The 12080-nt window shown below is 33.5% G+C and overlaps 1 protein-coding gene across 1 annotated transcript; it reads right to left on the bottom strand.

Annotated features, from left to right (window-relative positions):
• Nucleotides 1-4169: 4169 nt before the first annotated feature.
• LOC110878265 (protein LIGHT-DEPENDENT SHORT HYPOCOTYLS 4) lies at nucleotides 4170-5500 on the bottom strand. The gene has a single exon (XM_022126543.2). It carries the CDS (start codon nucleotides 5042-5044, stop codon nucleotides 4442-4444), a length of 603 nt encoding a protein of 200 aa, XP_021982235.1. The 5' UTR covers nucleotides 5045-5500; the 3' UTR covers nucleotides 4170-4441.
• Between the last annotated feature and the right edge of the window lie 6580 nt (nucleotides 5501-12080).

The following is a 12080-nucleotide window of genomic DNA, read 5'->3' as shown; positions in this document are numbered from 1 at the left end:
CATAGATTATACAAAATGAATTTAACTCTGAAATTTTATAAATAAAAGCTAAAGAGAATAACTATGAGAATATATAATTACGTATTTATAAAACAATGAAAGCAAATTCGTTTTCACATTGAACCTACCCCCCTCCGTACCAAATACATCCACTCTAGCGAATCGCGAACCTGAAACGCGTAGCCGTAGGAGCAAACCACGAATTAGGAAACTATGATACATAACCATAATTTTGAAAGATTTGAGTGAAAGAACGAACATTTGAAATACCCGGTATGTTTTCGTATAGCAACTAACAGCAATGTCTTCTGTATCTTCAAAATTAACTCCTGTAAAAGAAAAAAAATCAGCTAAGAGCAGCTTTGAAGTTTCACTTTTTTTTTTTTGGCTTGAAGAAAGCAAAAGTAAGGATGAGCATTTGGTACCGGGTACCGGTACCGTACCGCTCATTTTCGGTACCAGTACCAACCTTTTCCGTTTCCGTGACCGGTACCAGTTCTGTATGTTACCAGTATATTGGTTGATTTACCGGTAAACGCCGTACCGTACAGATTATTTTCGGTACCGGTACCCACTTTTTTCGTTTTTTGGACTCGGTATCGGTACCGATTTGGTACCAGACCGGTGCCATGCTCATCCCTAAGCAAAAGGACTACTATCAGATAATCAATGGATTTATAATTTCACCAATTAGGCCATTAACAATAAAAGCTAGAAAATAATTGGTTTCAGTAAAATGCATGATGAATGCTCTTCTTGCCTCTTTCCTTTGTTCCGCTTGTTGATCACTCTTAAAAGTGAAACCACCAGCAATCTGATTGCCATGTGGCTTGCTTGAAGTAAGAATAGTTTAGAAAAATAAAGAGCGAGCAAAGACGGAAAATAAGAACAATTAAAAAAATACTTTCATTTTCCACACATGAAAGCTTTAAACAACGTGTAGCAGATTAGTAGCAGCAACCATACTTATATTTGCAACCCTTACCAAACCAGTAAGTGATACAATCGATGAAGAAGAATGGAAAAGAAAAGAAATACATTGAAAAACTGATGCAGTTTACCTCTAATATATGATAACATGAATCACCAAACAGACTGACCTCTCAATAAACAACAAACAATCACCAAGCCTTCGGTGTTTGACTTCTCACCTAACCAGCACGAAGCCAAGGATCCGTGAATCTTTCCTGCACACAGATTGTACTCAATAAACAAACTAACAGACTGAATAAATCAGATTGAATATCACATATTCAAACCAAGAATTAGACAACAAACCAACGTCCCTTGAGCCTTAGGCTTACCCATGACGAATCTTTTACTCTGTAGACAGTTTGTGAAACCTAAACCCTTAAAAAAAACCAAATTAGGAACTCCTAGTACCACGCTCATAACACTTTTCTAGTGAGGTGATATCCATGCCTTTATAACTTTAGCAACCAAAGTATATGCTAGGTACAGAAAATGAACGTTGATAAACCCTTGTAAAACAAAACACATCACATAATTAAAACTCAAACATTTCATCGAACACCTGGTGTGCAGAAACCAAAAGAAACAATATTAAAATAACAACCCGTTACAAACTTACTGTCTTCAACAAACAGTTACAATTAACCCTAACCCTAACAACAACATGAAGGTTGAAGGAGCTTCTACACAACGACTATAAACTCACCGAGCAGAGGCCGGTTCGGCGTCGTCTATGCTGCCACTCCACCGTCTCCAGAGACTCATTCACCTGCAAATCAATCAACAAATCTGTGAAATTCGAGTATGAATCAACAAAAGTACAACAATATGTGAGCAGATTAACAGCACAGATGGAGATGCGTTGACTCGTATTGTTGTATAATCGATCAAATAATTCAAAAAGTTCAATACAGATCAATGGATCATATGTAATTCCAACCAACCGAAAGCAAAATTAATCAAATAGGATGATTTAAACTTACCGAAAATCTCCTATTTTTGATCGGATGAAGAAAAGGAATCATCTATTCGAGCCCTAGATCTATTCTAGGGTTTGAAGAAATGACGAAAGAGAAATAACAGAAAGATCGATCGTCTTGGATTAGGATTTGTGATTGGAATTAAGATTGAAAAAAAAACTGATTTCAGAATTATGGAAAGTCCGGATCGTATAAAGGAGCGGATGAAGGGCATGGTGTAATCCCGCTCAAATTCTTTCAATAAGGCTTAATAGAGTGCCAGGTGGCAAATAAGGGTTTAAGATAATGCCAAATGGCCTAAACATGTTTTGTTTTAATATATAGTATAGATAATGTAGAAGTTTCACTTTACATGCATTGAAGTAGCCAGAAAATTCAACTTAAATCAATTTGTTGTATGTCAATTGTTCATCAAGTTCTATTAAGTTTAATTCAATGTCTTTGTCCCTTTAGAACTTATGATAACAAAAAATTGTGAGAACTTTCATTAATCTCACCTAACTACCATAATTGATTTAAAGATTAAAGTGAAAATTTTATTAAAATGGCAAAATTGACAAATTTTTATTGTTAGAAGTGTTTTAACGAATTATGATATAAACAAAACTAATAGATAATTGGTTGACTTATAAAGTAGTTTTCGATAATTTTAACAAGAAAAGTTAAGTAATTGGTTAAATACCACCCGTAAATAATATTCCAACAAAATTATATACTATACAATATTCAATGTTGGTGATTTTTTGATTATAATTTATTTGTTATTTAATTTGATTTTTCTATAATAACTTTTGTTCTTTTAACTTTTTCAAAACTTTTAAATATACTCTCATGTATAATTTTTTTTACATCATTTCAATATTTTTTTTATCGAAAAGCTAGTTATTATTAACATAAAGTATATTTTTTCATATTGTAAATAGGATTTACACATGCTCGTATTGGTAACTTCGATCAAATACAATTACGCGTTTCGACCACCCAACGACAATAATGAGTGAATAATTTTTTCTTTTTTTGTGGTTTACATTTATGTTTGGTAAAACAAAGTCTTTTTATCATAAACGGCTTTCGTACATGCTTAGATCGGTAATTTCGACGGGATATGATTATGCATTTTGACTAGCTAACGATGATGAAAAAATAGATATTTGTTCATTTATTTTCCGCATTTTATATTGATTTTTAGTAAGTATTTTTCCAATAGGTAATTGCTTTAATACTGTTAATATTATTTGTATCTAAAAAATAAAATTGGGTTGAGTGAAAAGTAAATAGTTGTGAGTGATTGGTGTTTTCATATAGTTGATTTTAAATAATACTTTAGTATTTTACAATTGTTTTCATTTATATATATTTATGTGTTAGTTTACATAGTATTTTTTAATGTAACAAGGTAATATACAGGTTTCCCGCTAGATCGGACGGTGAAAAACCTCCTACTTAATAACTAAAATGAAAATTTACTACATATATAATCAATTCAACTTTGGGTCTACCTCAATGGCTCAACCAACAAAGACTGCCAATTTCTTTGATCGATTATATATTGAAACGACAACACTATATAATGACTCATATTCCACTCAATAATTGAATGGAAGATAATCATATGATGAATCTCATGTAGAAATAGCTAACAATCCAAAACTAAGAGCATGCAACTACTAATATATATTTCATTTTGCCATTTCACACACCCTTGAACGATTATTAGCAATAAGTATAAGCTGTACTCTTTACAAAAAGAACAATTAATTTCGTAGACCATCCAACTTATTATAATGAGTAGACACAATTAGAGAGACAACCACATAATATTCCCACTCAAAGTAACATAGATTATAGATAGCGAAGAAAACATTTTAATTAAATTTAAATTAATCATTCATCAATGCACAGCTTGCAAATCTTTGAAGACATGCCTGATCAATCTAAGTCAGATCTTGTAATTTACCTGGTTAAAGAGTGAAAAAACACAAGATCTAGCAGTTGGATGCTGGATCATACTTATGTTGAAAACAAGATTGAACAGATTTTAGTACTATTTTTTTGTCATTGTTTTATAAATACTACCACAGCAGAAAGTACATTTACTGCTAGTAAAACTTCTGCAACCACTCATAGTCACGAATGACTACATGCGTAGTGGTGGTGGGGGTGCTTTTACTAATATCATGTAAACATTTAGATTTAATAAAACCACTTACATAAACAAAATTACAATCCCAAATTGTTCACATTTGCATAGCAACACTAGGTTACACAACATACAAATTTAAAAACTAGCCCTAGCTAGCTAGGGCAACAACAATAGGCAGGTCATCTTGATAATATTTTGATAATCCCATAAACATCAAACTTAAAACCAAAGAAACTTAGATCAAGATACCAAGATCCAAAACTTGATACTTTTTTTTTTTGGATGCAGGAGACGGTAACCTGGTAAACTTTAATATCCGATACTTGTAGAACCGTCTTTTCGTAGCTTAGATATGATCACCAGGTGGAAGAGGGAGAGCTTGGAATGGTGAAAAGTTTGGAGAGAACTGTTGATGTTCTTGTGCTGGACCTCTCTTTCGTTTCTTTTTCTCATAGCTGATACCTCTAGCTTTCGATTGTAGATCACGAACCTCTCGAAGGTAAAGCCTCACAGCCCGAGCCCCAAAAGGGTTCGTCTCTGGAGGCCACCCGTTTTCTTCGTAGGCCGCCCTAAGGCGTCCTATCAGGGCATCCAGACTGCCCCATGCCTGTCGCAAAGGACAAGGACATGGGGCAGGTGGATTCGGATACCCGTAAAATGGGCATATAGGTGTATGGACTTTAGTCTTTCCAAATTGGTCCAGATAGCGGAGGAACTCAAGAACGTGCGCACCGCTGCACCGGGATAGGGACAGCGGTGGGCGATGGTTCTTGAGGTACTGGCTGAAGGTGTTCCAGTCTCTACGCTTCTGGTTTTCGTAGCGGCTAGGGGTGGAGGTGATTGATGGTGAAGTGGAGGAGGAGATGGCTGCTCCGGTGACTAAACTGCTTATATTATGATGACTGTTTTCTGAGTTGTTACAGCTTTCCATTTCTGGGTAAAGATCCATTTTTTAAGAAATAAAAGATGAGTTTTCTTGAATTTGATATGATCTAGGGTTTTCCTGATTTGGGTTCTTATCAATAGAAGATCTTGGACATGATGTTTCCTCTTTTTAGGGTTTCTTTCTGTTCTCTGAAACTTGTAGGCTTCTTTCTTGATAAACAATCTATTATAACATATAAAAAGAAAGAAACAGATGATCAGAAAGCAGACTTACATACACAAGCAGGTAGCTTTCTTTGGGGGAAGAAGAAGATATGAGATAAAGTGATGTTGTAGTAGTAAATACAAGGTGTTTTGGATTGATGTTTAGATAGATGTTTCCATATATGTGATGAGAGAGAGATTGGTGAGAGAGTTAGGGTTTGGTGAAAGTGTGATGTTTGAGATGAAATAGATGTTGCAAGGAAATCTTGGGAAGATAGAAAAGGTTGGTGTATTTGTGTACTGGCATGTAAATGTTAATCCTTCAAGTTGGGTTTCCTAAAATAGGGCAAGCAAACCATTAACTCTATTTTGGTTTTAAAATCCAAATTTGAGACTATACTGTACTCTTACTAGTTTATTAAACAGTGTTATATGTTATGTTATATTTAAGTATATACAATATTTAAATAGTTTGATACCCGGGGTGCAAACCCCCTCCCCCCAATGTTTCGATTAAAAGTATAAAATTTTTGATTTCTTCGTCTAAAAAAATTAAAATTATAAAAGATCGCCTCCAATTATTTTACCTAAATATTTATATAATGTATAAATTGGGTCTCGTTACTCCCCCCCCCTCCCCTCCCCCTCGGATATTTTATAACATAAATATAATGATTGTTATATTAATTTTATTCTAACATATCTAATTTACAAGCTTGTGTAAAAACTTTTAACATTATTTGTTTATATGTTATGTATATTTAAGTATATAAAACATTTAAATAATTTGACATTCACAAGCTTGTGTGAAAATTTTTAACATTATTTGTCTAGAACTCAACAAGATTTTTTAAATATTAAGTCAAAATCTAATTAGGATTATACTTTTAAAACCTTTTGACATGACGATAATATTATAAAATCTATATGATATTTATTATAAGATAAAACGTTGTAATACTAATTTAACGAATACAAACCAAATAAAAATTCTTAGAATTCAAAACAACAATTTCTACGGTACATTAATGTTGAGAAACAAAAATGAAAACACTTTTGTTTTAACATAATTATTTTTCTTTTACAATAAGAATAAAAAAGTATAAACTTCAAATGTGTTTACTTTTTAGATAGCTTAAAAGGGAAAAATAAGATTAATCTTTCAATTAATAACACTTTGGGCGGGCTTTTTTTAGTATTGTGTTTCAATTAAGATAACGTGTATGATTATGAGTATGTTTGGTATGGAGTTTTTAGAAGCTTTTAAAAGCTTATAGCTTTAAGCTTTTAAGAAAAACTTCTACTTAATAAAAAAATCTGTTTGGTTGAAGGAGCTTAAAGGTTTTAGGTTAGGAGCTTGAAGCTTTTGGTTGAACGCTCCTACTAGTGACGTTTAGAAGGAGCTACAAACTTTAAGAAAAAAATGACTTTTTTAATCTCTAAAAATAATTAACTTTTTAATGTACAAACTTTTTAAATTTTTAATTATGTCAATTTTGTTCATTTTATTAAAAGTTCCACTTACTCTGCCAAACATACCCTACATATATCTAAAAAGCTACAGCTACTAGCTAACAGCTTCCAGCCACCGGCTAACAGCTTTCAGCCACCAGTCACCAGCTACTTTTACCAAACATCCCCTATATGTTTTAGTTGACATAACCAAAAGGCCTTTAGTCTAGTGGTATCAAGTTGTTAGATAAATCTTTGATTTTTCATGTATTGAGAAACGGTGTCACTTGATGCCAATAAATTTCACGTATCATATGTAACATGTAATAGAAAATTGAGCATCACCACTGTTTTTTTAAAATTGACACTTTTGTTTTCTTTATAAACCTTTTATATACTAAACACATTTAGAATTTAGAGTTAAATGCCATTTTACTCACTGTGGTTTGGGTCATTTTGCTAGTTTAGTCCAAAGGTTTCATTTTTAACCTGTGGGTCCAAAAAGGTTTCACAGTTGCCATTTTAGTCCACTGGGTTAACTTCATCCATTTTTTCTGTTAACGAGAAGGTCAATTCGGTCATTTTATATGGCTGAATTGCACTTTTAGTTAACAGAATTACATACAAAATGACCAAATTGGCCTACTCGTTAACAGAAAAAATGGATGAAGTTAACCAAGTGGACTAAAATGGCAACTGTGAAACCTTTTTGGATCCACAGGTTAAAAATGAAACCTTTGGACTAAACTGGCAAAATGGCCCAAACCACAGGGACTAAAATGACATTTAACTCTAGAATTTAAATATTAAGCCTAATTAACTAATTTTTAACAGTGTACTTTTACTTTTTTTTAACCCAATTACCATTTTATCTCATATCCAATTAGTTTATCTGAATTGTTTAGGTATATTTCAAAAGACTTTATATTTTTATTATGTGTTTTTTTATAATCACATTGTTCTTTTATTATGACATTAGCTTTAGTTATGTGATTCGACCTGACCCGACTTTAGTGACGGAGCTTGATCAAAAGTTCTAAGGGAGCAGAAAGTCATGGGACCCAATTTATATATTGTATAAATATTTAGGCAAAATAATTGGGGAGACAATCCTATATAATTTTAAAATTTTCGAACGAAAAATAAGAAATTTTACATTTCTAACCAAAACATTCGGGGGCGGGTGCACCCCCTACTTTAAACTAAGCTACGCCACTGCCCGACTCCACCCGATTCTAAAACTTCGACTCTGGGTTATTATAAACCCGTGTATCAAAAAAATGATATCGTGGGAAAAAATTTCTAGCTCCGTCACTAAATTGCATTGACAACAAAATTAAGCCATTAAAAAGGATTAAAACACGTGAAATTTTAAGTTCAAGTCTAACAAGAAAAAGAAATTCCTCATTAAAAAAAATAAACGCGCTATATTCGGTTCAAACATTGACCGCATCAAAAATATCATTTGATTGATGTAGGTTAATATTCCGTTAATATTAGTTCTTGGCAAACGCTTTTCGCCATTGGAGCATGTAAATTCAACAACATGATCATGTTGTTAATGATTTTTAAAATTTTGAGTAACAATTGTCGCAGAGAAAGATGGGTGGGTACTTGCTGAATGTACTTATATTATATGATTATATAATTTGTAATAAGTGAGTAGATTAGTAAGTTGTAAGTTGTGTATTAAAGGTTTGTCTTGCAGGTAGGCCTGTAAACGAACTGAACGAACACGAACATATAATCGAACACATCTTTTTGTTCGTGCTCGTTCATTAAGAAATCGTGCATGTTCGTGTTCGTTCGTTTAAAGCCGAAATGACCAGTTCACGAACATTAACGAACACAAACGAACATAAACAAAAAAATAATAATAACTGAACATATTTGAATGAACATAAACAAACATAAATTAACATGATTGAACAAACAAGTCTAATATAAAACACATCTAAATTAGAGTTCATAAATATACTAATTAGTCATATTAATATAAGTAGTTAGAAAACCCAATATTTATATAAGTCTAACTATTTATGTGTTTACTAAAATTTAAACGAACGTTCATTTACAGGCCTACTTGCAGGGTGTTATCGTACATTTATGTTTTGAGGTTGTACCTATGTCGGTGGGGTTTCCTCACCGACAAAATAGCCCTTAAACTTTTCAGATATAACGCTTTAAGTCCCTCCCAAATAGATTTTGCCTTCTTCTCTGCTACATGCGCACACACACCTTACTTTTTTGTTTTTTGTCCCTTTCTTGATTCATCTCTTTTTATCAATCATTTAATCCACATCTCTTCCGTCTATATTCCTTCAGTGCCGATTGGAATTACACTCCGGCAACATCTATTCTTTCAGATCCGTCACATATCAACCGACCAGTTTATAGAAAATCAAAATTACTTCAATAATTTAACTAATTTGATCAATTTCAGCACCTAACCTGCTTTAATGAAACACTTGTCACCGTTTTCTAATGTGCAGTACCGATTTGGTGTGTGTTCCTACGTACGGTTCCAGTTGAAGTTAAGAGGGTTTGTTTGGACCGCTGGGATTCGGTGCTATACAGTTGTGGCTAGCGTTTACAGCTCTATCTGCGTTTTCTTTTGGACTTTAGATGTTGTCGGAATTTACGAGAGCGCGGAAGGATGAGGATAAGCATGAGCTATTGCCTCCGTGTGCGGTGGTGGTTGCAGAGTCAGTGCCCGTGGATTAGTGCGGTGACAGAAGTGGCGTTGATGTTAAGTGAGGATTCAATATTTCTGTTGTTGATTTTTATTTGTTGATTGTGATATGTGTGATATAGGTATTTGAAGTTTGTTTTTTTTCTTCTTGAGCACCCCACAGCAAACTTACAAACAAACGTAGAAGGAATTGAAGATGAATTGTGGTTTGTGTGTGTTGTTGCGGGTGTACTGATTCAGTCTGGTGGAAATAATGACGTTGAACGCGTTGTTTGGACGTTTAAGTTTAAACTGTGTGATGATTGTGATTGGGTGGAGATGACGTTTCTCCCTATGGTATGCTTCAGAACAGTTGTCGTCGGACGGGAAAGTGATTATCTATGCCTAACCACGTTAATGTCACTAACGTAACATGTGTAACAAAGTCCAAAATGCTACACGTGGCACGGGTATAAATCTAGTTACTAAAGAATATGCAAGTAAGATTTTCGGGTATAAATCTAGTTACTAAAGAATATGCAAGTAAGATTTTTCAAAATACGAAAATACGAAAAAAGATATTTTTTGTAGTTGTAATATTATATTTAATGAAATATATTTTTGAATTATTATGTAGTTTTTTTTAACGGCAAATTTGGATCACTGACAAACCACTTGAGTATCATTGTGCCACCAACGGAACCACCCGATCGTATCCATCTCCACTAGGCATAATGCCTATACACCAACTCAGGAGGAAATCCAATAAATATGGGAACCCCCCCCCCTATAGGAATCAAACCTAGGACCTCTTGGTCCCAAAGCCTTATCCCACCCCTAAGATGACACTAGGCTATAAAGCTATGGGCAATTATTATTATGTAGTTCAAGTTTATTTTATTTGACCCATATCTGCTAGATAACGAAAATTTAACATGTTATATTTTGTGATATATATGGGGGAGGTTGGAAGTGTGAAAACGGTGAGAACAGATCCTGGTCGAACACATGGCAGGGGCGCTAAATGATATGCAGGGGCACAATCGTCATTGTCCACGTTCCCCTCAATAAATGGCGTTATAGTTCCGTTTAAAAAAAAATTGCAACAGATATGGCGTTTTGTTCTTTATGCTTGTTTCAATAGCGTTTTTTTTCTAAGTATTTTTTTTAAATGACGTTTATGTTTCAATGGTGTTCTTCTTATATTCAATATTTGGCGTTTTAATTATTAATGTTAATTGTCTTCTGGTTCTAATATATTCTTATTGTTTATGATCAATGGCGTTTACACCTGGTTACTATTTGTTAATTATTCAAATTATGGCGCTTTCATTAACATGTTTTAGGAAGACATTAACATCAGTTCTTCTTACTGTTTGTTATTCAACTAATGGCGTTTTCATTATGGAGTATTTATCATGGCGTTTTCATGGATTTCTCACCTCTAGGCACACATATTATTGAAAACGCCACGATGAATACCCCATAATGAAATATGTTTTATTAAGAAACAAGTAGATGCAACAGTGTAAACCAAAACACATTAGTCAACATTAAAGTTATAAAATGTAAGCAATTCAAGGCGTTTAAGCTAATCTGCATATTCCCCCATCCTTTGTTCTATTCTATATATTGTTCAATAAGACGATCATAGAACATGGCATTTAATAACAAAAATGATATATGTAAAAATGACGTTCTCATACGGTCAAACAATATTATACAAATGATAAATGTATTGGCGTTTAGTAACAAACTATCAAAGTATATTACATGATATATGGAGTTTTACAAACCAACATCATAAAAAGTAACCATCTGTCCATGTTTTGTTGTTGTCTTCTTTCGTTGCTCGGTGGTTCTTTGACGTTTTGGAGCAGGTGATCCTTCCTCTTCCACACCCATAAAAATTGCACATTTATTGATAAAACTAAAACGCTAAAAACATCATAAAATTTGCATAATGTAAATCGAAGTTAACTCATTCTGTTTTTGGCCTATGGATCTTGTTTGAACTTTAAATGCCATAATATTTGTGGTTTCGCGTTTTCTATGGTTTTCGCGTTTTCCGTTGGAGTTGGGGAGGTTTCTCTGGGAAGTATATATGTTTTGGTGTCGTAGCCCCCGACCCATACCCCGGGAGCGGGCGGCCACGATACCTCACACAGAGTCGGTGGTATCAGTGTTTATTAATTTGGCAGCGGAAATGAGACATCAGGACCGTAGTTAGGAAATATTTATCAGAATTTAAAAACACCTTTATAATAATTAAATGGGATAAAACCCAAGTTTTCATTACAATGTATTTATAGAGATGAACCCTAATTATTGAAAACAAAATCTCCTTTTTATTTAGGTAACTTTTATAGCCACTTCTTTAAGCCTTCAGTGCTCTCCAGCTGGCTTCTATTAGCTTCACATTAAGTTACCTGAAACACGTTTTAAAAATGTTTTATCAGCAAGAAATACTGGCGAGTGCATCCCAGTTTAATTAAAAGAAATTTTATAATTTTACAGCATTGAGAGCGATTACAATGTTCATATCTACCCAATTAATTGTTCAGTACTTGTCACTCGACGGATCTATGACTATGGTCATATCACACATTGGATACCCGTGCCCAATTGTGAAGGTTATCAAGTACTGTATGCAAACCCCATAATACTGGCAGCAATTGTAGAATATAAAGAGTCAATCACTATAATTATAACTGATAAACACTTTGGGTTTTGTAAAACTTTTTGAAATAATGGTATCACAACGGGTGACAAA

The sequence above is a fragment of the Helianthus annuus genome, chromosome 1 (genome assembly GCF_002127325.2).
Source record: "Helianthus annuus cultivar XRQ/B chromosome 1, HanXRQr2.0-SUNRISE, whole genome shotgun sequence".
Lineage (NCBI taxonomy): Eukaryota > Viridiplantae > Streptophyta > Magnoliopsida > Asterales > Asteraceae > Helianthus > Helianthus annuus.
This window is presented reverse-complemented; position numbering and strand designations above follow the sequence as displayed.

Excerpts from the sequence above, each read along its gene's own strand:
- LOC110878265 (XM_022126543.2), bottom strand. The coding sequence starts at position 5,044 with ATGGATCTTTACCCAGAAATGGAAAGCTGTAACAACTCAGAAAACAGT.